At 61.2% G+C, this 24,528-nt stretch overlaps 1 protein-coding gene across 1 annotated transcript; it reads right to left on the bottom strand.

Annotated features, from left to right (window-relative positions):
* Positions 1 to 5,554: 5,554 nt before the first annotated feature.
* Positions 5,555 to 10,838, bottom strand: STARD10 (StAR related lipid transfer domain containing 10). The gene is made up of 6 exons (XM_068417265.1): positions 10,674 to 10,838; positions 6,807 to 6,954; positions 6,584 to 6,687; positions 6,348 to 6,465; positions 6,013 to 6,065; positions 5,555 to 5,767 (listed from the first exon to the last, which is right to left on the bottom strand). Exons 1-6 carry the CDS (start codon positions 10,836 to 10,838, stop codon positions 5,555 to 5,557), a joined length of 801 nt encoding a protein of 266 aa, XP_068273366.1.
* Positions 10,839 to 24,528: the final 13,690 nt, after the last annotated feature.

Here is a 24,528-nt window from a genome sequence, read left to right as displayed (position 1 = left end):
CCCTGTGCCTGGCCCCTGGCCTGGCTGCCCTGTGTCCTGCCCCTCGGCCAGGCTCTGCCATCCTTCAGGACTGCCCCCCACCCTCCCTGCTCACCCCATTGTGATCCTTCTCTCACCTTCCCAGCAAGGGTCCTGCTCCCCATGACAAGCCCTCGGACATGCGCTGCCATGGATGTGGAGTGAGCCGGGGGGGTAGGAAGGCAGTGGGATCTGGGGTGGCAGGGCAATGTCAGGAGGGTTTCTCCCTTGTGCTTTCACCTCTGGCCGACCTGGCTGCTTTTAATGCAACACTTTCCGCAAGGGCCCCTGTCGGGCTGGCAGTTAGTCCGGCTCCGCTGTTACCCAACCTTGCACATGGAGGATGTCCAAGACTGATATCTCATAACACCCTTCAGCCCTTCTCTGCTCCTGCTGGCAGGGCTGATAACTGCTCCCTGCTGTGCGAGGGTCCAGCTCCCTGGGGACCCCCTTGCTCCAGCTCAGACTGGTCCTCCCCTGCCCTAACTATGTCCCCAAAAGCCATTGCGGGGGGCTGGGTGTGACGGGGACCCCTGATGTGGGAAGCCCACCCTGTACATGTCTCTGGGCGTGCAGCTAGGTGTGGAAAGGCAGCTTCTCCTTATCGCAGGCTCGCTCCAACAAAGCAGAAGCAGAACTCAGCATGAGCCCAGCACACCTTTCCCCTTCCTCCCCCTTCCCTGCTAGCTGCTTCAGTGGGGGGTGACATCTCCCTGGGGCTGCGGATGGTGCGACTGGCCCCTTGGACCACCCTGTGGATGGGGCGTGGAGACAGGGTGCACGGGGACCCTCAAGGTGCACAGAGACCCTCTGGACCTGCACCGTGGACCGTGCCATCCTGCTGGGCTCCTGTCTCTGCCTGTTAGAGGAAGCTGTTTGGCTAAATATAAGCCCCGCCACTCATGGGAAGGTTGTGAGCTCTGCAGCGTGAGCGGCTGGAGGGGCAGAGCGAAGGGTGCCGGTAGCACCGGTGGCAGCCAGCGTGCCAATGTTTCCATCCCGCTGTGCTGGAGGCATTAGCACTCGTGAAGCACGCTCCTGCGTGGGGCCAGATCCTGGCTCACCACTGTTTGCTCACCCATTTCTGGACACCCCTCATAACCTGCTGCCAGGAGCAGTGCTCCTCCCTGCGTGCCGGGAGGGCAGGGATGGGCTGTGGGGGAAGGAAATGTTGTCCAAGGGCATCAGGTACACCCTGGGACATCCCCAGAGTGACAAATCATAGTCCCTTCTGGTGGCCTGGCGTGACCAAGAGCAGTGCCCAGCCCCCACAGCCCACATCCTGGTGGCTGCTGACAGGACACTTTGGTGCAGAAAACGTTCTCCCCAGCTGCCTTCTCCATCAACAGCCACCAAAGTGCCAGGATTGGGGTTCAGTTCCCCTGCCAGGGGTTAAAACCCTGCTCAAGCACCTCTGGTGAGCCCCAGCACCAGGTTCCTGATGGGGGCTATCCCTTCCCAGAGCCCAGCTGGGAGGACAGCCCGAGCTGGGGCATCCCCCAGCCATGGGACTCCCCTGGAGCCAGACAGCTGGCTTGGGGCCATGTCAGAGGGGAGCAGGGCACAGCAGAGCAGCGGGGCACTGGCAGGACACTGGCAGCCACAACGTGTGTTCTGTGGCTGGGTTGTTTCCTGAGGGCTTCCCATCAGCCCACTTTCTGCAGCACAGGTTTCAAAGCCTCTGCTTGATCTCCTTGGTGTCTGCCAACCTGCTGATGCAATTTATATTTAGAGGCTAGCCTCTTCGGGCCGAGGCAGAGAGCCCTGTCGTGACCATGGGTTTGCACAGCAGGAGGGTCTGGGTAGCTCCCTGAAGGAGACAGATGGGCAGGATCAGAAAACACCCCTTGGGCTGGGGGATTGGGCTTTGTGAAGATGCTGGCAAGGGCTGGAGGAAGTGAAGATCAAAGTGCAGGTTGGATCCTTCCAAAATATTGACCTGTGCAGTCCTTCCCCTTTCCAGGTAGCACACATGGTGACACTGTCCCCCAAGGTCCATGTGTTCAGCTGTCCATCCATCCATCCATCCATCCATCCATCTATCCATCCACCCATTCCTCCCTTCATCCCTCCATTCACATCTCCATTCACCCCCTTCCTCCCTCCCTGCCTCCCTTCTTCCCTCCCTCCCTCCCTCCCTCCCCAGCCATCAGCATGTTCTGCACCCCAAGGCAGCCTTTACTCTCCCTTCAGCCCTACCCACACTGGATTATGCTGGGGGATGTGTGCAGTGATGGTGGGAGCAACTCTTAGGAGGAGGACTGGGTGAGGGACACTCAGGACTCGTACCTAGAGGGCAAATGGCATGTAGGACAGCTGAAATGTGGGGTTGGGACTGAGCCTGGCGGGTTTGCTGGGGCACAGCAGAAAGCTGAGCCCCTGTGAGGGCTTGGTGGGGGGTGGGAAGGGGGAAGCTGGAGACTGTTGGGCTTGGAAATCTTCTGGACCTCTCCAGACAAGAACCCTGCTGAAGGCCAGTCCATGAGATAAGATGAGGGGCTCCCTCTGGGCTCAGGGTCCTGGTGTGGGTGGTGGGGGGCGAGAGCTGCCCAAGACATATCCATGAGCTCAGGAGATGCAAAGCATGAGAGCCTGGGAACGGGGTCACCTCGTCCCCCAGCCGGGGCACGTTTGATGCCGGGGGCACTGCAGTGGGCTGTAGCAGCGTGTGCAGGCAGGACAGGGGGGCTCACGCCGCACTCCCCCCCCCTCCCCATCCATGGGGGGCTGGCTGACATCACTGCCTCCGGGCTAATCTCTCCTCCAGCAGCAGCTTCCCGTTTCCTTTCCAATCTGTGCTCCTGGGGCGGCTCCTCTCTTCTCGGGGCCAGGCAGGAAAAGCCATCCAGCTGTGTGGGGGACAGCCCCCGCGTGTCTGGCTGTGAGCCACCCGCTCCCCCAGCATCCCGGAGAGGGCACCCGGGGGGGCTCCGGTCCCCCTGCACCCTGCCTGCGCCCCCCCTTGCTTGGGGGATGCCAGCGCATGGCCCCCTTCTTGTTTGTGCCACAGGAAAGCCAGCAGTGACACATTGTTCAGTAAGAAATCACCATGCTGGGCCTCCTGGCACCCCATGGCATCTGGGGCAGCCCCCCTCCCCAGCCCCACACCCCTGCTCCCTGGCCAGGGTGATGCTGGGGGCCGGGATCTCTGCCCCAGCTCAGTGCTGGATGTGGACCAGTGTCCCTGCCACCCCAGTGGCCCTTGTCCTCACCATGCACTTGATGTCCTGGTTATTTTGGGCAGCATCCTGGGCTGAGATGTCACCCACCCCAGCACAACCTTCCCCCCAGGGCTGGCTGGGCAGTGGGGACTCCCCGCTGGCCTCTCGGTGCTCAGACAGCGGCTTCTCACACCTCCTTAGGGCTGGCTAAATATAGCCCTGCAGCAGAGCTGCGCCCGCTGCCGCAGAGAAACATCCGGGCGACGAGAGGAGACGGTGCTGCTGCCCGCAGCACCCAGGCTGTGCAGGGTGCTCTTCACCCCAGCACCCTGTGGGCTCGGGGAGCCAGTGGGCTCTGGCCCACCAGGGCAGCACCCAGGGGTGTTTCTATCCATTGCTCTGGCCACGATTCCCTGCCCAGCTCTGCCACCATCATGGCAAATTGTTTTTTGGGGCAATTTGGGACTGAGATGTGCCTTCTCCCAGGTCAAAGCCTCCCTGTTGCGGGTGCCCTCTGCCTGCTGACATGGTGGGAGCAGCGTGGGGCAGGGTGGGGGGGGACTGTTCCCCGTGCCAAGAGCCCCGTGCGCTGCGAGGGGGGAGCCTGCACATCTCCTGCCCTTGGGTTTTCTGTATTTTCCCCGCAGGAGCAGCTTCTTGCCCCTGCTCTGCTGGTGTGGCCAGCCCAGCTGCAAACTGGGAGCTGGCCATCCCCATGGCCAGGACCTCCCCTCCCCAGCACTGTCTGCAGTGAGATACGCACGTGTGACATCCCCCTGGAGCAGTGCAGGGGACATACGTGACCTAATGGGGTGGCTAAAGGGGGACAGTGAGCATCCGTGCCCGGGATGCTGGGGTGGGCATCTGGATGAACTGGGGAGGTGAAGCACAAGGTGTGGGAGAAGTCAGCACAGGGCAGCAGCACCCCCAGCTCAGGGTGGGACCACAGCGGGTCGGGGTGACCAGGGAGGGTGAGGCTGGGTGGGTCAGAGGGACCCCAAAAGCCACAGTGGCACGTGGCTCTGGGCAGGCTGCAAGCCCTGGGTGCTACCAGGGGATTGTCCCCCACCACTGCCTGGGCAGAGCTCTGGCTGTGAGAGCGGCTGCCACGTCCTGGCCGTGTCCCCTAGTCTTTACCTTGCTGGGACATGGCCAGAGCTGGGCACCCCAGCACCGGCAGCAGTGACAGCCCTGTTTGCCTTGGCCTGGCGCAGATCAGGCTTACACCCACCCGGGGCAGAAGCCCAGCAGCCACAGGCAGCTGCGGAGCGTGGGGGCGAGTGGCTAGATGGAAAATCCAGCGTTTGGCAGTGTATTCCCCCAGCAGCGTCTGTCTAGACTAATTTCCTGCAGCCCGCTGGGAGCTGCCCCGTGCCCACGCACGCTCACCCCCGTGCACGTGGGTGTGCAGAGCCCAGCATCTGCCCCTCCTGCCCCACCACCGGCCAGCTCGCTCCTTGCTGAGGGACACCCTTGGGTGCTGGGACTGCACGGCTGGACTGGCCCTCCCAGCTGACCCAGGATCTGGTGCCTGGACAGCCTCGGGGTGGGCTCAGTGCCAGCGTCCTCGCTGTCCTGTGCCAGCCCGAAGCGCTCTCGCACACACACCAACCCCTTTATTGTTGTGCCAGAAACCACAGCAGCGGTAAACACCAAAGGAGTGGGGACAGAGGCTGCCCAAGACCCCACTGCCAGGACAAGCCCCTCCAAACACAACCTGGGGAAGGGGCCCCCAGAGCCAGTTGGGCCACAGCCAGCTTGTGGAGGTGAGCCTGATGCCCAGGAGAGGACCTGGGAGGGCTCCCTGAGATGAGGGGGTCACACAAAGCTTGGGGGGTTTGGTGGGCTGGAGTGGGTCCAGCCTGATTGTGGGGCTGGCAGAGCCAGATCTCGGGCCAGAGAAGGTCGGTCCAAGCCCTGTGCTGCTGCAAAGCCTAGTCAGGACCCCCATAGACCCCCCCCGACTTCTGGACCTTTGAGGGACATCCCTGGAAGGTCTTACAGCAGCAAAGGGATATCCTGCTGCCAGGAAAGCTCCTACCCACCCCATGAAGGGTTCCCCCTCCCTTGCCCTGCCCAGCCTCTCCTTGAGGCACCCGCTCCCGCTGCCAGCTCTGCCTCCTGTCTGGGGACATCTCCATGGGCCACCATGGGTGCAGGGGGGACCAGGGTGCCTGTCCTCCCTCTTTCCAGCACCCGTGCTGTAGGTTCCCATGGGACAGTACCCTGCTGCCTGGGTAGGGAGGTCTATGACGAAGGAGTTGGAGAGCAGATGTGACTATTGGGGCACAGGGGGCCGAATTCCCACCCATGCCACCTGGCTGCCAAGCCCCGGTCACAAGGGGGTCCCCCTGTGAGAAGGCTGCAGTGAGGGCTCAGGCCTCGTGGTCACTGGTGCTCAGGTGGTCCTCGGATAGCCCTGTCTCATCGATGTTCTCCAGAGAGTCGGCGTGCTGCACTGAGAGCTCGGCCAGGCTGACGCTGGGCAGCGTGTTCTGCTCCGGGTACACCCAGGGCTTGTACCCAGGGTCGTGCTTGCGTTTCCACTCTGGGTACTTCAGCCCAGCCTTGTAGATCTTCTTCATCGCCTGTGGGGATGGAGCCACCCCAACCTGTGGGCGCAGCTCCCAGCTCCCCCATTGCTTGCTTTTTGGGGGTGCTGGGAGGGGATGGGGGCCTGGATCGGACCACACAGCCCCAGCAGCATGACCAGTGCACACCCTGTGAGCCCTGGGTCACCCAGCACCAATCCTGCCCTTACCCAGGGGGCTGCTTTGGGGCAGCTCATCCCTGACGCCCGCACATCCCACTGCTGACCATGCACCCTGCTTACCTTCGGTGCCACAAACTGGGAGACACGGTTCACCACCCACTTTGGCAGCGACCCTGCAAGAGCCCAAAGCCCCGTCACTCAGCCAATCCGGGCCAGCCCCAGAGGAGGCACCATGAGCCTGCAGTGCCCTGCCAGACTGAGCCCCCCCAGGGCTGATGGCACCCACCCCACGCTGTGCCCTGGGAGGGGACCCCCTTCTTCCATGGCTTGTCCCCACTTCCCAGTGCCCTTTGGACCTCAGGGTGATGGAAATCCACAGTGGGTGAGCTCTGGGGGTACAATGGGACCCATCCCCGAGGAGGCCCACTGCACCCTCCCCTGCTGCTGGCACTCACCGCGAGGGTCCACTTGGGTGAGATAATAGAGGATGCAGGCGCCGGCACCGTTTGCCTTGATCAGGTAACCTGTCTGCAGGGACACAGCCCTCACGAAATCCTTCCGGGGTGGGTATTTCTGCAGAGAGATGCCGTGTACCTCAGAGCCTGCCCGAGCCGCTGCCCAGCCCTGCCTGTGTCTGCTGGCCCATGGGGTCAGCACCCACTGCCAGGGCTGGGGCCGGCCAGGGGCTCACCGGGTGCTTGACGCTGTAGTTGATGATCATGTAGTCATTGCCCAGGGGCAGCCAGGAGCGCAGGGTGACGAAATCCCGGTTCTTCAGGGGGCTCGGGCATTTCCCTGCGGACAGACCCTGTTACATGCCCAACCCATTGCCCCCATAGCCCCACACCCATGCACGGGGCTATGGGGTCGGGAAGGGGGGCCCTGAGGGTCCCCAGGGGGTGAGGGCTGCTCACAGGAGTAGTATCCCACGTCAGCATTGACAGTCAGGCGCCCGATGTCGTAGGTCTCGATCATGTTCGAGTCCCATTTCTTGCGGTAGCGGGTGTCGTGCAGCACGTCGTAGAGCGTCTCGGCAGGGACGTCCTTGCAGGAGATGCGAGTCTGTGGGGAGATGGGCAGGGGGGCAGTACCCACCCCCAGAGCACGGAGCTGTGCCCGTCTGTGGACAAGGACTTCAGGCTGTCCCTGTGTGCGGTGGCATGCCCCCATGCTGCTATAAAGCTGCGTGCACGTATGCCATGGAGGATGCTCTGCACACATGGTGCAGCGCACGTCCCTGCTTCAGGACAGCCCGGGCAGAGCCACCAGTGTGCAGCACAGTGCAAAGGCAGGAGGGCTACGCTGGGACAAGGACCCTCTGCCCTCAAATGGAGCTGCCTGGTGGTCCAGGCTCTGGTGCCTGGGTACCCCAAGCCCAGCCCTGTTCCCTCACCCCATGTTGCTTCAGGGTGAGCAAAGGGATGCTCCTGCCCTGGCATGATGCTTTCAGGCACGGGGTCTGGGCCGGGGAGGTTGGCGGGGCCCCGGCTGTAACCGGAGCTGTGGAGCTGCCCAACCGTGCTGGTGAGTGCATTATTGATGAAGCCGGACGCCCCACTCCTCTCAATGCCAGGGGGAAGGAGATGTCATCTGCTCCTCATTAGAGGCCTTGCATCTTTGATGAGGTGTTCAGCTGTGCCGTGTAATCGGAGATGGCCTTCTGAACGTGGCAGGTCCCATCAATCTCAGGCAAGCTTTCCCTGATGGCCTGGGTGATGGTTTCTGCCCGGCGTGCTGGACTCATGCCCAGGACAGTCCTGGGGATGTGCTGTGCTTCCAGGGGCACCATGAAAGAGAGTGTGGGAGCACCCAGCCCCCTCCTCCTACTCCCCCTCCCCAGCCACCCCCTCCCAGCTGGGTCTGGAGGTGCTACTGCTGCAGGGTGAAGGATGCCTCCAGCCGGTAGTGGACCTCATGGTTCTCCTGGGCTCCTGAAAGCTCCAGTTATCACAGCAGGACCATCACAGCCTTGCACCCCCAAAATCCCCCACTAAAGCCTCTCCACCACTCCTCTCCAGCCATGGATGAACAGAGGCTGTGCAACAGCCACACCAGGCACAGCAGGCATTCAGCTGGGAAGGGGAAAGCACAGAGCCCAAAACCACCATCCACAGTGAATTCAGGTGGAAAAAATCCAAAGCTCCAACTGCTCAGGGACTCTCTAGGGTACACCTGAATTAATGGAAAGACTGGGGCTCTTCTGACCCCCAAGCCCCAGCCTGTGCAGCCCAGCTCTCCCACCCACACTGGGTGGCATCCTCCATTCCCCATTTTGGGAAGGGTTCATGGGCAGCACTAACCCCTGCACCATGCCCAGGCCCTCTCCAGAGCAGGGAAAAACCACATCAAGGAGGTATTCCTTCAACGAACCAGGCTGGGTGACGGTGATCAGACCCCCCAGGACCTGCCTGGGGTCCCTTCTCTATGGGGCTTCATGGTGGCAAAGGGGGATACAACTGCATCCCCTCTGCCAGGCTGTGCTTGTTTGAACTTGGCTGGACTTCACGAGGTTCCTGCCAGCCTGTCCCTCCAGCCTGTCCAGGTCACGCTGAGCAGCAGCCTTGTCTCCAGCACTTCAAATGCTCTCCACATGAAGTGAGTGCTGCCTGCAGACTCATTGAGAGAGCACCTGATTCCATCATCTCAGTAATGGTGGGACTCAGCAACTGGCCACCATCTGGGCTCTGCACTGTGGACCACCATGCCATGGGCCTGGTGGTGAGCTGGTTCTCCACCCACCTCATCATCCACTTCTCTAGTCCAGATCTCACCAATATGGCAATGAGGAGACTATGGGAAATGCTGTCAAAGGCTTTACCCAAGTCAAGATAAGCAGCTTTCACTGTTCTCCCCATACCCACACAGCCAGTCCTCTCATTGCAGGAGGCAACCAGACTGGTCAAGCATGATTTGTCCTTGATAGGTCCCTGATGCTGTTCCCAAGTTGATGCTGTTCCTGGAGGACAAGGCCCTTTCAACCCAAACCATTCTATGAAATATCTTAAGGGCAGGTGTCAAGAGGATGGGGCCAGACTCTTCACAGTGGTGCCCAGTGACAGGACAAGGGGCAACGGGCACAAACTGAAACATGGGAAGTTCCATCTGAATATGAGGAAAAACTTCTTTACTTTGAGGGTGCCAGAGCCCTGGCACAGGCTGCCCAGGAAGGGTGGGGAGTCTCCTTCTCTGGAGATATTCAAATCCGCCTGGACACGACCCTGTGCAACCTGCTCTGGGTGACCCTGCTGGGGCAGGGGGTTGGACTAGATGATCTCCAGAGGTGCCTTCCAACCCTGACCATTCTGTGATTCTGTGTGACTTGGCTGCCAGGGGGATGGTCTCCATCACCTTCCCAGGGATGGAGGTGACACAGCAGCCCATAGTGCCCTGGAGCATCCTTCTTGCCCTTCTGGAAGATGGATGTGATGTTTGCCTCTTCCCAGTTATCAGGGACCTCCTGCAGCCAATGGGACTTTTCAAAGAGATGTCAGTCAGCCCCCTTAGCACCTCTGGGTGCGTCCTGCCTGGTCCTGTGGACTTGTGCATGCCCAACTGGCTCAAGTGCCCCCTGATCCTAGCCCAGAAGCTCTTCCCCGACTCACCGCAGCAAGGTGGCATCTATTGCAGCTACACCTCCACAGAAATCACCACCCCTCCTCCTCACCATGGCCCTGAAGGGCCTCCATCCGTGGCAGCACTGCAATCATTGTGTGCCCAGCTCCTCCTCGTGTCTCCCCAGATGCATGCGCTGGTGTGCAGGCACCTGCGACAGGCTGCCAGTTACTCTGTGTTCAGGAGAGGGGTGCAAGAGCCTCCTCCAGCGTACTGTACCCAGGTGCCTCCTCACCACCTCCCCATGCCTTCACTGCTCTCAGGTTGTAGTAACCCTTCCCTGACACTCCTAGTTGAAAGCTCTCTTTATCACGTTGGCTGTCCTGTAGGTAAGATGTTCTGGCCTTGCTTGCTTAGGTGGATCCCATCCCTGTCCAGCAGTCCTGATCCTTGGTGGCCAGAAAAGCCAAAGCCCTGCCTGCGACACCAGCCACAAAGCCAAGCGTTGTCCCACAAGATGCTCCCACGCAGGGCTTACCCCATGATGGGGCTCGCACGCCTCTCGCCCCCAGCACCCCTTAACCACTCTTGATGTACTCAGGGTCACCTGGCAGTGCCATGTGGATGAACAACAAGGTGTAACAGCCTGAGGGATGGTTGAACCTCGCTAGTCCCGCTGCAGCATCAGAGATCCAGCCCCTGGCAAGAGGCAAGCCTCCTGAGATAGCACATGGGGGCTCTTAAACTCTTTGTGACACTCAGCCAGCACAGGACACGAGGTGATGTGCCCCAGGATGGTGTGGCCGGGGGAGAGGCACCAGGGAGGCCTCCCGCCAGCCTGTCTCACGCCCGGGGGCTCCCAGCAAGGCCATCTCCATAACGTAATCGATCCCAGGGCCTTCCCGCCTGTGTCTGGAGCAGGGGCAGCTGCAACGTGAGCACACAGGGCTGCGTTTCCGTCCTGCAGCGGGCACCCTGGTAGGTCGAGAGGCTAAAGCCCCGGGGCAGGCAGCGAGAGCCTGCAGAGCAGCTTGGAGCTGGGGAAGCACCTCTGGGGGACTAACCCCACCAGCCCCCGCATTCGGGGCAGAAACAGCCCCAGGCAGGCTGGGTGAGGGTGCAGTGCACCCCCAGGATGGGCCAGCACCCCGGGGACCCTCGGGAGCAGCTGGGCATGCAGCTGGGGTAGGGAAGGGCTGGCGGTCCCGCAGCCGCCGGCGTCTGCTTACCTTGATTTTCTGCACGGTGCAGCTCTCCTCCTGGCCCTGGCTCCACACGGTCACGCCAGCCTTGTTATAGCGGCAGTGCCAGCCCTCCAGGCTCTCGCACTGATCCCTGAAGGAGCTGAAGTCGGAGTCATCTGGGATATAAACCATCTCCCCTTCTCTGGACATGGGGCTGAGCTGCTGGACCCAGGGCGCGGGCACTGGCTGCGGGCAGGCTCCTCCTGCCTCACCTCCTGGGAAATCCAGCTCTGCCCTTGAGCTTCTGCCTGGTCGGGTGCTTGCTGCAGCTCACATCATCCTCCGAGCCCCGAGCCCGTGCCCCCAGAGCGGGCACCGGCCACCTAGGCACACCAGAGCCCTCCAGCCCCCCTGGCCACGCTGCGCTGCGCAGAGCAGGGGGGAGGAAGGCTCCTTCCCTGCAGTTGCTATCGCAGCTGCTGGGAGCTCGGATGTCTTCCCCGCCTGGCTAACCCCGATCGCATTTCTCTCCCGCTGGCTGTCAGCTCCTCTATAATTCAGCAGGTAGCAGCGTGCAGGTGGCTCAGCTTTCAGGGGCAGCGGTGCCCCTGGGTCCCCGAGCCCCCTGTCCCCGCCGGCTCTGCTCTCCCCTCCACGGCAATCTCTGTGCCTGACTTTGCAGCACCAGCTCGCTGATGCTGCACCACCTGATCACCTGCCAGGAGCAGCGGCCAGGCCTCGCTGCTGGGAGCGATGGGCTTCAGCATCGGCAGGATGCGGGTCCTGGCGTGCCTGGGATGGGGCCACGGTCCAGTGCACAGGACCTTGGCTGTCAAGGTGTCCTGGGGCTGCAGGGTGGGCTCCGTGGGGAAGGGGAAGGATTTGCAGGAGGGGAGGCTGCCCCTCGCTGAGCTTGCAGGATCCTGGTGATGCTGGTGGGAAGGGAACCCTGGGGGTCTCTAGCTCACCCTCCTGCTTGGAGCAGAAACACCACAGGGTAAGGTCAGCCATGGCTTTGCCCAGCTCTGTCTTGAAGGACACACTCACCCCACCTCCCTGGTGGCGTGTCCCAGAGCTGCACCACCTCCCCAGGAAAAAAATGATGATTCCTACTGTCCAGCTTGAAGTTCAGGGGTTGGAACTAGACGATCTTTAAGCCCCCTTCCAACCCAAACCATTCTATGATTCTATGAAGCTGCAATTAATGTCCGTTGTCCTTGTGCCCTAACGAGAGAGCGTGGCTCCGTCGCCTTTGCACCTACCCTCCAGCTAGCTGCAGGCTTCTGGTAGATTCCCCCAAGCCTCCTCCTGGCTGGCAGATCCCAGCCCCAGGTCCCAGCCCTGCCAGCAGCATCTGCTGGCCCCTCTCCAGCTCCTCCACCTCTCTCTGAACTGGGGGGCCAGTCTGGGCATAGCACTCAGCCGTGGCCTCCCTAGTGCTGCACAGAGGGGACAACCCCTTCTCTCAGGTTGCTGGCCACACTCTTCCTCACGTCACCTAGGAGGCAGCTTGCCTCATTTGTCCTCTTATCCAGGGAACTTGTCTGGGACCTTGTCCCAGGTCCTTTTCACTGGGACCTTGCTTAGCCCCTCAGTCCCCAGCCTGGGCAAAACCTGGGGTTATCTGGCCCGTCTTGATGTCCACAAGGTTTCTGTTGACCCGAATTTTGAGTTTCATGGGGTCCACCTGGCCTGAGACTCTGCCATTTGCTGCGCACCCATTCCCCCTAGTTTAGTCTCACTGCAAGGAGCAGTTGTCTCCTCATCTGATCTGCTGATGAGGATGGAGAACACGGCCCCAGTACTGACCCTGGGGCACCCCACTTGAGACCTGCTGCCAGCTGGGAATCAAGGCATGGGCAAGAGCTCATGGAAGGGAGAGCAGGGAGAAAGCTGGAGAGCTGCAGCCACTTGCAAAGTCTTGCCTGAGGAGGAAGGCTGCCTGCAGCTGCCTGCGCTGTAGCATGGTGGGTTGAGCTGCTTCATGCAAACTGGCTTGTTGTGGAGCTGCGCGTTCCAGAGCACGGGCTGCTCTGGGTGCCGTGACCGCCTGCTGGTGAGGCAGAGCTGCCAAGCGCCACGCTTGGTTAAAGAGCTGCCGCAGTGGGCAGGGAGTGGAAGATCCCGAGTGGGGACGATGCAGAGGAAAGACCTTGGGGTGGCTTTGAGGTGGCCTTGGGGCTGTGGAACAGGGAGCAAGCAAGGCTGGATGGATTTATGGTGTAGAGCTGTCTAACGCCACTGCTGTAGTGTCCCTTGGGGTGCACAGGAGCGTGTGTGTGGCACGTGCACACCTGTGTATCCACGTGCAAGAATGTGCAGTCACCCCAGGCCCTGCAAGAGCCAGACGCAGCCTGGAGAGGTGACGTGTGGGCGCATGGGGGAAGGTGGGACCTGAGCCTGGGGGCTTTGTGGCTCTGAAGAGTGTCCATGGGGTGAAGGAAGGGAGGACACCGCAGTCCTGAGGATGGAGGAGCTCGGACCAGCTGTGTGGGAAGGAGCAGACTGCCTGCCTAGTGCCACTGAAGCAGGAACCAGCCTTACCTGGCCATATTTGTCTCTGCACCTGAAGGACTGGAACATTTCTCTGCCCAGTGGTTCAGGCTGGAGAGCTGAGCAGAAAGTGCTTTCTTCTCTTCTGAAGCAGCCCCTGGGGTCAGTGTTCAAGCTGGACAACAGTGTGGCCACCCAAGAGCTTGCTGGTCACCATCACATGTCCCCTGCAAGACACCAGCTAAGCTGAGATGGCTTCCCATGACCCACTTGCCCTTGCAAGCACTTGGGGCTCAAACCAACCCCATTTACCACTGCCCTTGGCTCTTTTGGACCCGAGGTCTGGATCTGGGTGATGCTGCTGGGATCCTGCACATACCAAGGGAGGGAGATGAAGGTGAGTGTAGTGAATATAAAGCCACACGTTAATGGGACCTTGTCTCTGCCACATCTTGTTTAACTTCTTCTCTTCATGAGCACTGAATGTCAATCATCCCATGTCAGGAGCCACCTTGAGTTCCCGGCCAGGCAGTAGGTATCTCAGGAGCAAAGTAACTTCATTTTGTGGGGTGACCCTGAGGTATGACAGCCCCATCTGTCCCATCCTCCACAAGTGGCAGGAGCTCAGTGGCGGGGAAGGGAGGCAACAAGGGGTGCTTCTTTGGAGGCATCAGAGCTGCCACTCTAGCAAGACCTGAGCCAGAGGAAGATGGCCTTTATGGGCTCATTTTGCAAGACTGTCTGTTAGCAAGGAGCTGGCTGGGCTCTGAGTGTGTCCCCATTGCATGGTGCCTTCCAGGCCCTGCTGCCAGGGCTGGCTGAACCGACACCCTGAAGTTAGTGGTGTAACTTCACTGTCCTGCAGCATCCAGCAGTTGGTGGTGGCTTGTCACACCTGATTTAGTTGGACACTGGTTTTCATTAGCCATGGGACTCCGGCAGCACATGCTGGCCCCATGGCTGGCATGGAGTTACACTCCCTGGGCTGACAGCATACCTGTGCTCCATGTCTGTGTCTTCCCAGGTGAGAAATGCAGCAGCAGGTGACAGGTTTGCCCTCCACAAGGTCATCTTTGTCTCTGGGATGCTCTTCCAGGGAACTGCTGAGAGAGAGATCCACCTGTTGTGAGCATGTAGGGTCTTGCTCTTGACCACACTTTGTCACTGTGCATGGGCAACGGGGAATGACATGGGGGACCATCACACCAGCAGCCCCCAGTATCCCTGCATGCCCCACGGCCACTGGCTTCATGAGCAGGGTCCTTTCCAGAGCCTGAGGCCAGGGCATGCAGGGGGTCCTGGTGAGGGTACAGTGAGGAGGACCCAGCTCCCACCCCAGCTGTGTCCAAACAAGGACTTTCTGGTCCCTTCCTCCTTCTCTTTTCAATCTCCAGGTCAAATTTCTAAACTCTCCAGGTGCCTTTACAGCCTCTAGAGCCGGGATGTGGGATGTACACGCTGGCAGTGGGGTTGCAGAGCTTTGTGTGTGGGTTTTCATGGCTCCTTTAACAAGCTCGGACACCTCAGCAGAATGAGCTTCCAGCCTCTCCAGAGCTGGAGAAGAGCATCCAATCCCCCCCGCAGCGACTGCTCCTGCTCCTCTGAGGACTGGCTTTGAAAGGCTTTGCAAATTGAAATGAAAAATGTGTTTCCTACAGAAAATATTTGTGCTTTGGCTTGATGTGAACCGCAGCGCTGGCTCCCCTCAGATCGTCGTTCCACCAGGGTTTATCTCCTTGAGAATGAACAAGAGAGTTAGGAGGAAAAGCTAGAGACGGGCTGAGAGTTTCTTGGCCCAGAGAAACCCAACTGGAGCAGTGAGGAAGGGTTACAGCTGCCACACAGCATTAGGAGATGGTTGCTGGGAAGTGAAGTTCTTCCCAGGATGAAAGCAGGAAGGTGTTAAGCCCCTGGAAGACATCAGGTCATGCTAGCTCTGGTCAGGCTGCTTCCCCTTCGAGGGACACAGTGAGAAGCAGGAAAGCCAGAAAAAAGCGAGATCCCGACCCAGGAGTGGTGCAAGGCATAAACACCCTGGGGCTGTGGGGGCGCCTGGGGAGACTCCCAGACCCTCAGGCTTGCAGGGACACCCAGATGCCAAGTGTGGTCCCAGAGTCCCAGGACTGCAGGGACAACCCCAGAGTCTCAGGGCTGCAGAGACCCTCAGGGGACTGAGTGAGATCCCAGAGCCCTGGGGCTGCAGAGACGCCTTGGGCAATGCCAGGGAGACCCCAGCGGCCCTGTGACACCAGAGCTCTGGGGCTGCAGTGAGCTCCGGAGCCCCAGTGAGAGCGCCAGAGCTGGAGGGACCTCCAAGGTCTTGGTGAGAGCCCCAGAACCCCAGTGAGAGCCCAGAGCCCCAGGGTTCCAGGGACTCACAGGGGCCCCGGTGAGACTGCAGAATCCTGGGGCTGCAGGGACCTCTGAGGTCCTGGAGAGACCCCAGAGCCCCAGGACTGCAGGGACCCCTGAGGTCCTGGAGGGACCCCAGAGCCCCGAGGCTGCAGGGACCCCTGAGGTCCTGGAGGGACCCCAGAGCCCCGGGGCTACAGGGACCCCTGAGGTCCTGGAGAGACCCCAGAGCCCTGGGGCTGCAGGGACCCCTGGGGTCCTGGAGAGACCCCAGAGCCCCGGAGCTGCAGGGACCCCTGAGGTCCTGGAGAGACCCCAGAGCTGCAGGGACCCCTGAGGTCCTGGAGACACCCCAGAGCCCCGGGGCTGCAGGGACCCCCGAGGTCCTGGAGACACCCCAGAGCCCTGGGGCTGCAGGGACCCCCCAGCCATGTGCCCATCCAACCCAACCAAGTTAAAACCCAGCTGCAGCTCCCTCGGGCAGTGCCACGCCATCCCCCCCTAGAAAACCATGTCCCCCACGTGGGTGACATCCCCGGGCCAGGGCCACCGTGCCCGGGGACCCTGCTGCGGGCTGTGCCGCTCGCCCGGCGTGTGCAGTCTGGTGCTCGCCCACTGGGTGTCACGAGTGCTCCACGGACGACAGCGACAGCGACAGGGACACGGCCAGCATCAGGGAGAGGCCAGGGGAAGGGACAAGCCGAGGGACAGAGAGAGGAGCAGGGTCATGCTGGCGGAGGGGACTGTCGCACCCCCCCTGCAGCCACCGAGGAGATGTGTCCCCCCTGCTCCACGCCGATGCCATCAGCTCATCCACGGAGGTGCAGGTGATGGCTAGGGCTGTTTCTGAGCTGGGTTCCCCACCCCGGTGCCAGAGGGGTGCTGGCTGCTCCCCCATGTGCCCTCCCAGAGTGGCATTGGTGGTGGCTTCGCCCCCACCCCGTGTTTGGTGTCCCCCACTGCTCTGAGCTGGTTTGTGGCACCCCAGGAACAGCCCAGTCTTACCAGCTCAAAGATGAGGGTTTTAGGGTGATTTGCACCCCAGTTTCAGCCTCTCAGGACACTCGCTGTTACTGGACCCAGTTAAAGGTCCCCAGGACAGTGGGCATGCTGGGGACACACTCCTCTCAGTGCCAAGGAGCCCAGAGAGGGGACACCCCCATAAGTTTTTCCATTAAGCAGAGGACGGGATGGAGCCCCAGAAACTTTCATCTTCCTGCTTGTTCCTACCCTTCGCATCCTTCCTGTTCTTGGCAGGGTCTGACCCCATCCACAGCAGCCTCCTCAGCCACCCCGAGCCCTCCCAGAGAGGGGGACAGGGCAGGGACAGCATTGGCACCCTGCATCTAGGGACCAGTAGCTCCTCTATGCTTTAGCTCAGACCTTTTTCTGCCACTCTGGGGGCTTCTGGTGTCAGGGAACAGTGTATGCGGGGGGGGACTTTCTCATCCCAGCCCCCCTTGGATGCTGGAACCCAGTGCAGGGACACGGTCTCATCTCTGGCACCATTTCAGAAGGTGATGAGCAGACAGCAGCACCATCTCCCTCAGGCAAAGGCAGGGCAGAGGGTTCAGAGCATCCCCGCTGACACAATCAGGTGGCACTGATGGCAGAGCGCTGGTGGTGGGGAGGAGGCTGCCAGGCACGTTTCTGGGGCTGGCACAGAGAACAGGGGTGTGGAGGGGTGGGGGTTCCCTCCTCACCCATGCCGTGAGTTTTGGCCTCAGCTCTGCTGTCAAGAAACCATGTGGAGGGCAATGTGTGGGGTGTGCTCCCTGGGGTGCAGAGACCAGGGAGGCAGGTCCCACAGCAGGTCTGCCCCATTCAGACGGGTCAGAAGGTCCCTTGGGTGGTGTGACTCCACATGTCTCCTGGGTACCTCTCTGCCACTCTTCAGTGTCCTCCTACAACTGGGGTCATGCCAGGGCAGGGTCCTGCCCCAGGATGCTCCTCCAGCTACATGTATCCCGCATATCCATGTAACACGTCTACACAGGACACTGCGCAGTGACACGCATCTGCGTGACGCACAGCACAGAAATGGCAGCACGCTGCATGTGTGATGCAGAGTCACATGGGGCAAGTGCACGTGTGGCCGCAGCGACACGCTCATGGCATCCTGCTACATGCATGGACATCCAGCAGGCACCTGCGACTCCTCCACCCAACTGGTGGCACAGAACTCACCACTGACACAGAGACCACACGGCAATGACATCTGGACATGCATGTCAGCCACCCACACGTGCCCAGCTCACCAGCACACGCATGGCAGCACATGCAGCTGGTGAGACACGCACCCCACAGCCTGGCAGTGCACCAGCTGGGGCCCTGGGGCAGCCCACGGGCGCTGAGCACCCACACACCCACGCACATACATGTGCATGCACACGCAGAGAGGTGCCAACATGCTTTATGTGTGTGCAGACACGTGCGTACACACTGCAGCTGCTCCGACAGGTATCTTGGTGCCTCTCCAAGGCCTCTCCTTAACCCCCCACTCCCACCCCCCTAAGCCTCCTTGTTGCATCCTTCTCCCCACTTGCCTCCTACCGCTGTCCCTGTTCTGTGGCCCCATGTTCCCCCTTCCCCGGCTCTCCCACCACCTCACGCTGCTCCTTTTAGCTTCACTCTTCTGCTCAGAGCTGCTGGGGTGGCAGCCAGCCTCGTGTCACCTCCCTCCCTCCCTGTGCTGCCCACTGCCAGCCTGAGATCCTGCGCCAGACCCCCCAGCTCTGCCCCACGGTGCTTTTCCACCCTGGCAGACGGGGCTGTGGTGCCCCACGGCTGGCAGCCCAGGGCTTGTTCGCACGCTACCGCTGGGCATCAGGGTGATTTAAAAGGACTGTGACAAATGTAGTTATTTTTCCCCCTTTCAGCTGCAAGTCAATACTCGGGGAAGGATGTTTAATTATCTTCGTCACCCTCCTAAATCTCTTTATGAGAGGGTTTGGCTGCAAATCTCCATATAATTTCAAAGTTATTGGCTAGCGTGGTGCACAGCGGCACAGTAAATTAGCTGGTTGGAGCAGGCATGGGTGCCCCCCCCTGCGCTGTGCACGGCTGGCCCTCCCCACCCTGGGGCTGTGCCAGGGCTGATGGCAGCCGGGAAGCCCCTACTAGCTCAGGAGTTAGGGCTGGTGTCCCCTCCAGGCATGGGCACCACCTGGTCATCATGCCCTGGTACATGTCCCTTCCCTGGGGCCTAGCTGCAGTGGGTAGTGCCACAGGCTGGCGGCTCCTGTTGGGTCCAAGACCAGGCAGGATCCAGGGGATACGGGACAACCAGGGCCACCCCAGGGTGACCTCCTGCACCATGAGGTCCATCCTCCTCTCTGTGGCATGGTACCCCGAGCATAGCCTTGCTGCACCCCCTCCAGATGCTCTCCCCAGCCCTGGCGACACTCTCCCTGCAGCCAGGGCTGCAGTTACAGGGTGTCCAGCACCCCCATCCCCATGGCTGACAGGGTCCCCTTGGGGTCACCCTGTCTCACGCCTGGCTGAGGGCTGGACCAGGGTGGACTGAGGCATCTGCACATCAAAGATGCCAGGTCCACCCAGCTGCTCTGAGCCACCCAAACTCCCCAACCCTCCACCCCACACCTCCTCGAAGGCAGACAGGAGAGTGGGTGTGTGCACTGAGCCCCACCATGGTTGGAGCCAGGTGCTGCTGCCATCCCTGGGGCGGGAGATACCCAGCCCATGGGTGCAGGACTGGGTGCTGCAGGGTGGGCGGCTGCCAGTCAGCGAAGGCACAGGAGGGAGAGCGGGTACCGCCGTGCTCCCCAAACCCCTCCTCTGCCGGGAAGCACAGAAAGCGGGTTGCAGCCCCCCCACCCAGTAGCACCCAGCACCCACCCTGCCCTAAACCTCCCGTTCTCATGCAAAGCCAGCAGAGCCGGGGCTGGGCTGGAGGCCTGAGATACGCCAGAACGAAATGCCACCTTCCCGATAATGCCTTTTATTGGACTAGGTGACACGCAGGCTTTAGGGGATAGCAGGAGAATCCTCTCGGCTCATCCGCAGAAAGGATTTCCACATCCCCCCCGGCAGCTTGTCAGCGCTCGGCTCCGAGTCCCCGAAGAGTTATTAGTTCCCGACGCACGGTTCTGTCTGCTGGGAGCTGAGCGGCGTCCCTGCCCCCTGTTCGCTGCTCAGAAAGATTACGCCGCCTTCGAATAAGCTCCGTGAAGCGCTGCTGCCGCCGCATCAGACAGGGGCTAATCAGAAAATTAGCAGGGAAGGAAAACTTTGTGGCAGGAACTTATCTCCGGCGCGGGTGCGTACCGCTCCGGCTGCTGCCGCTGCTGATACTGCGCCCAGCCCTGGCCCTCACCCGGGCTTAAGCAAAACTCCCGTGTGATTGTGGGGTCAAAACCTGCTGCAAGTGCATGGTATGAGGAGGTGGTGCACACACACACACACATGCATGTGCTAGAACACGTGTGCGCAAACACACCTGCGTGCACGAGCAAACAGAATCACAGAATCAACCAGGTTGGAAGAGCCCTTTGGGATCATCGAGTCCAACTGTTGCCCTGACACCACCATGGCAACTAGACCAGGGCACCAAGTGCCATGTCCAGGCTTTTCTTAAACGCAGGCAGTCTTACACACACGTATACCCAGCTGTGCATGCTTGGCACAGATGTTTCTGTACGTGAGCGCATGGTTACACACAGGCGTGCCCACACTCCTGCACGTGCACGCACACACATGCATTCATGTGCATGTATATATGCACATGTGCACGTGCACCCCTGTGTGCACACAGATGCTTCCACTTGCACTTACACGCATGGACTTGCACGCACATGCACCTGCACATGCACACTCTTACACACGTGAACATACACGTGTATGTCTATGAAGGGAGGTTGTAGCGCAGTGGGAGTCGGCCTCTTCTCCCAGGCAACCAGCAATAGGACAAGAGGACACAGCCTCAAGCTGCACCAGGGGAGGGTCAGGCTGGACATTAGGAAGCATTTCTTCTCAGCAAGGGTCATTAGCCATTGGAAGGGGCTGCCCAGGGAGGTGGTGGAGTCCCCATCTCTGGAGGGGTTTAAGAAAAGCCTGGACATGGCACTTAGTGCCCTGGTCTAGTTGCCATGGTGGTGTCAGGGCAATGGTTGGACTCGATGATCCCAGAGGGCTCTTCCAACCTGGTTGATTCTGTGATTCTGTATGTGCCACCTACGGGCGTCTCAAGACCTCTTCCATTGCTGGCTGAGCGGTGAGCAGGGGACAGATGCCACACTGAGCCCATATCGCGCCACCGATGCCGTGCCCACTCAGGACAGAGTTGTGTCCCACTCCGCCACTGGCGTGACATTAGTCCCTGTGTCAGAGTGCCAACGTGGGGACAGCCCCCAGGAGCACTGCAGCCAGCCTTGGGTGGGTGGTCCTCCAGCCATCCTGCCCTGTACCCCGGGGAAGGGCATGGAATGGGGCCCAAGGAGGTGGCAGGGGGCCCGCGGTGGGCAGGGGCGCAGGGAGCAGCGCGCAGGGGTGATTACAATGCGCCGTTTGTTTTATTTAAGCACAACCGTCAGGGCGAGTTACAGGGCACTGAGCTAGAAAATAGCATTTACACAAACCGCCTCCTGCCACCCCGAGCCCTGACCTTTGCAAACTTCATTAGTGCCACGTAGAAACGTGCACGTCCAGCCTGGGGGGCACGTGGAGAGGGAGGGCAGGGACCCCTCCCCACCTCCCCCAGCCCCGCAGGCCGCTGCCAGCGCAGCCCCTCCGTGGGTCCCCAAATGCAGCCACGTCTCAGCGCGGGGTTGTAGGGGGATGCCTGAACCCCACGCGACTCAGCACCGTGGCACCGAGGGCAGGGGGACATGGACAGCGTCAGGACCCCCGTGTCCCCGCACTGCTGCCCCCAGGGCTGTGGCCAGTGCCGGGCAATGCTGCTGGCCCTTCTCGGCCACGGCCACGTTTTGGGGACAGCTGGTCCAGCCATAGCAACAGTTGCTACGATTCCCTTTTCCCATTCCCTTTTCCCGACTCCAGCGACTTCCCGTGGCAGCTCTGGTGCTGCCGGGGATGTGTTTACAGGCAATTAAAGCTCATTAATTGTGCAGAAGCAACAGAGGCCCCGTGGCAATGTGCGGGGATGAGTCCTGCAGGGGAAAGACCCAGACCCGGCCGTCCCCGGCAAATCCAGGGTGGCATGGGGGGCAAGCGGGGGTTTGCACCCACCTGGGGTGATGCAGGGCTGAGCTTGGCCTGGAGGGATCCCGGAGCTGGCAGCAAAGCCTGGGTGATGCGGGACGTGCGTGGACATTGCGATGGGTGTCACCCCCTCAGCAGCCCCACGTTAACCCAGGTACCAAGCACTGCCAACCTCTGAGCATCAGAAAGGGGAGCAATCCCCCAGCTGCCCCCTCCCTCGGGGGGGTGCCAGCCCCATCTTCCCCCCCTACAGCCCAGCGCTTCGCCATGGGAATGGAATCAGTGCTGCTCTCGGCAGAGGGGAGCCAAGCTGGGGCTTGCTCGATGCTCTTGCCCGCACGTGTCTGAGCAGAGCTGGCACGGGCTGGTGCTGAGCTGCTGCTCCCGAGCTGCTGTGCCTCGGAAAAACAATAGCATTTGGTAGCAGGGGGAGAAAAACCTTCTCCTGAATGGATTGAAATGATGCTTTGATTGGGAACAGATGCGAGAGAGAAGCGGGGGAGGCAGGTACCCGGGCGGTTACAGCACGGGGCCAGCCACCAACCTGCTCAACGTTCCTTGCTGCAGGGAAGAAAAGAGTTCCCGGAGGTGGCTGGTGCTTGTCTTCCCACTGCCCTGCCTGCCCCAGGGCTACCAGGATGCACGTGGGTCTGCCCAGCGGGCAGCAGTGCCAGCACCGGGCATGGCATGGGGCAGAGGATGCACCCGGATGAGGGTTGCGCCTGGCCGCTGGATGCAGGGTGCTGGGCACAGCCCTGGGGGGACTGGGTGTGGGCAGGGGACCCTGCATCGCTCCTGGGGTGATATGGTGTCCCCTGGCTGGGTGTGGGTCACGGGCAGCAGGGATTTGGGAGGAGGGTGGGTGCTGCACAGTGCTCACAGCGCTGCTGGAGAGCTGCAGCCCTGGGACTTACCCTGCCAGGGAGGCTGTGGGGCTGCGGTTGTGGGGCTGAGCCCCATGCTCCACGAGACGTGCTGTGGGGAGCATGGCTTGGCCTCCCCCTCCTCTTCCTCCTCCTCCTCCTCCAGCACTGGCGGCAGGGCTCAGCAGGGCAAGCCACAGCTCCGCCAGGCCGGGGCCAAGGGCAGAGCTGAAAATAAAGACTAATCATGCTGCCACTGAAAGTCGGTGCCCCCTGCCCTCCTGCCTGCACAGAGGCTGGTGTGCGGGGGGCAGGGTCCCGGGGTGCTGGCAGAGATGTTCGGGGCATGCTGCTGTCAGCGGGAGGTGGAGAGCAGCTCCGCAGGGCCTGATCCCTGCCCCAGCTCTCCCTCCATCCCCTCCGGCTCTCGTGCTCGCCCGTGGGGCCATGGGCTTCTGGTGTCCCTCCCTGCCTGGCCGAGGCTCGTGCAGGGAGCAGCAGAGTGCAGGAGGGGTGCGGAGCTGCCCGCTGCTGGGCTCTGATGGGCAAGGACGTCCTGCCACGCGGGTGGGCGAGAAGAGAGCATCCACCTGCCCTTTGGAGACCCCCAAATTCCCCTGGCAAGACCTGCAGAGGGTCATCACCCACCTCTGAGGTGGTACAAACCTTTTCGCCTCCCTAAAAGCCAGCTCCCAGGGCTGGGAGGTGGCCGTGCCTCCATCCCCGGGGAAGGGATGCAGAGCTCACCCAGCTTCCCACCGACCCCCACCACCACCCCACTGCCCCACCGTGCTCTGCCCCAGTGCTGGCCAAGGCAGAACAGACGTAGGGCTGCGTGCTGACCCCCAGGACCCCGTTGGGATACGGCAGGAGCAGCTGGTGAATACTTACATGAGCCAAAATATCGGGGAGCTGGGAAGGGCTCTGTCCTGCCTCTCGGCCCAGCTGGGCTCATGCCTGGGTGTCAGGCCGTGGAAGACACTTGGTCCTTTTTAACCCTTTCCATGGCACTGCTGCCTCCACTGCGCGATTGCCACCGGGCTGGGTCCCCGCGCACCCCCGTCACCTGCAGAAGATCCAGCGGGAGGCAATCAGCAGGCGCACGCTGCGGAGCGGCGCTTTTCTTCTCTAATCTTCTTATTTCATTTTCGCATTTACAATACACCCAGCCGGTAATCCTGACATCAAACACGCCACGCGCGCTTTCAAGCTGCACCGACGTCAGGCTGCGCGAGCGCTGGCAGGAGCTGCCAGCTCCGACGTCTCGAGATAACACGCAGAAGAAAGACAAGGAAAGCTGCTCTGCCAGCGTGACAAGCAGGCACCAGGCGCCGTGTCCTCCCGCACCCTTCCCTGGGGGCCACCCACAAGGTGCCCCCTCGGGGCCATGGGATCTCTCTGTTGGCATGCCCTGGTGCCATGGGGTGCCTCTGGAGCCGGCGTGGCTGGGCTGAGGTGGGTGCATGTGCTGTTCAGGGCAGGTTTTGTCTCCAGTGAAAGGTTGGAGTCAAAGTCATCCAAGCTGGCAGCGCAGGGGGCAGGGGCAGAGCTGGGTGACCCCGCTGGTGCCCACCCAGCTGCCTTCCACCCCCTGGAGCTGCACACGCCTCCAGGGCGATCACAACGCCAAAATATGCTGCAGGTTTTTCCCAGCCTTCACCTCGCCCAAGCATCCTTCAGTGCCCGGGCATGGCAGCTGGACCTTGGCTGAGGTCCCTGGGGCAGAGCGGGGATGGGGGACCCACTCCCACTGCAGGGAGGTGCCCCTTCCCCAGCAGAAGGGCAGGTGGGGGGCAGCTTCAGGTTAGGGGGGACAGTGTTTGCTGAGCCCCCCGGGGTGGCTTTTGCTCCCCAGCTTGGTGTCCAGTGCTGGGTTTCCAGCTGCTGGGAAATTCCTGGAGGTTTCTGGGAGCTGAAAGTCTCAGCGGGGCTGGATCAGGGAGAGGTTGAAGGGTGGAGAGAGAAAGAAAAGCCTGAGAAATCATTTAATCCACCCTGGCGAGGATGGGACC

The sequence above is a fragment of the Nyctibius grandis genome, chromosome 22 (assembly GCF_013368605.1).
Source record: "Nyctibius grandis isolate bNycGra1 chromosome 22, bNycGra1.pri, whole genome shotgun sequence".
NCBI lineage: Eukaryota > Metazoa > Chordata > Aves > Nyctibiiformes > Nyctibiidae > Nyctibius > Nyctibius grandis.
This window is presented reverse-complemented; position numbering and strand designations above follow the sequence as displayed.

Bases quoted from the DNA above. Each gene is read 5' to 3' on its own strand.
- STARD10 (XM_068417265.1), bottom strand. From the start codon at position 10,838: ATGTCCAGAGAAGGGGAGATGGTTTATATCCCAGATGACTCCGACTTC. The intron at 6,955-10,673 runs GTAAGCAGACGC...ATCTCCCCACAG, and splicing joins GCACCGTGCAGAAAATCAAG to ACTCGCATCTCCTGCAAGGA. The intron at 6,688-6,806 runs GTGAGCAGCCCT...GTCTGTCCGCAG, and splicing joins TGACGTGGGATACTACTCCT to GGAAATGCCCGAGCCCCCTG.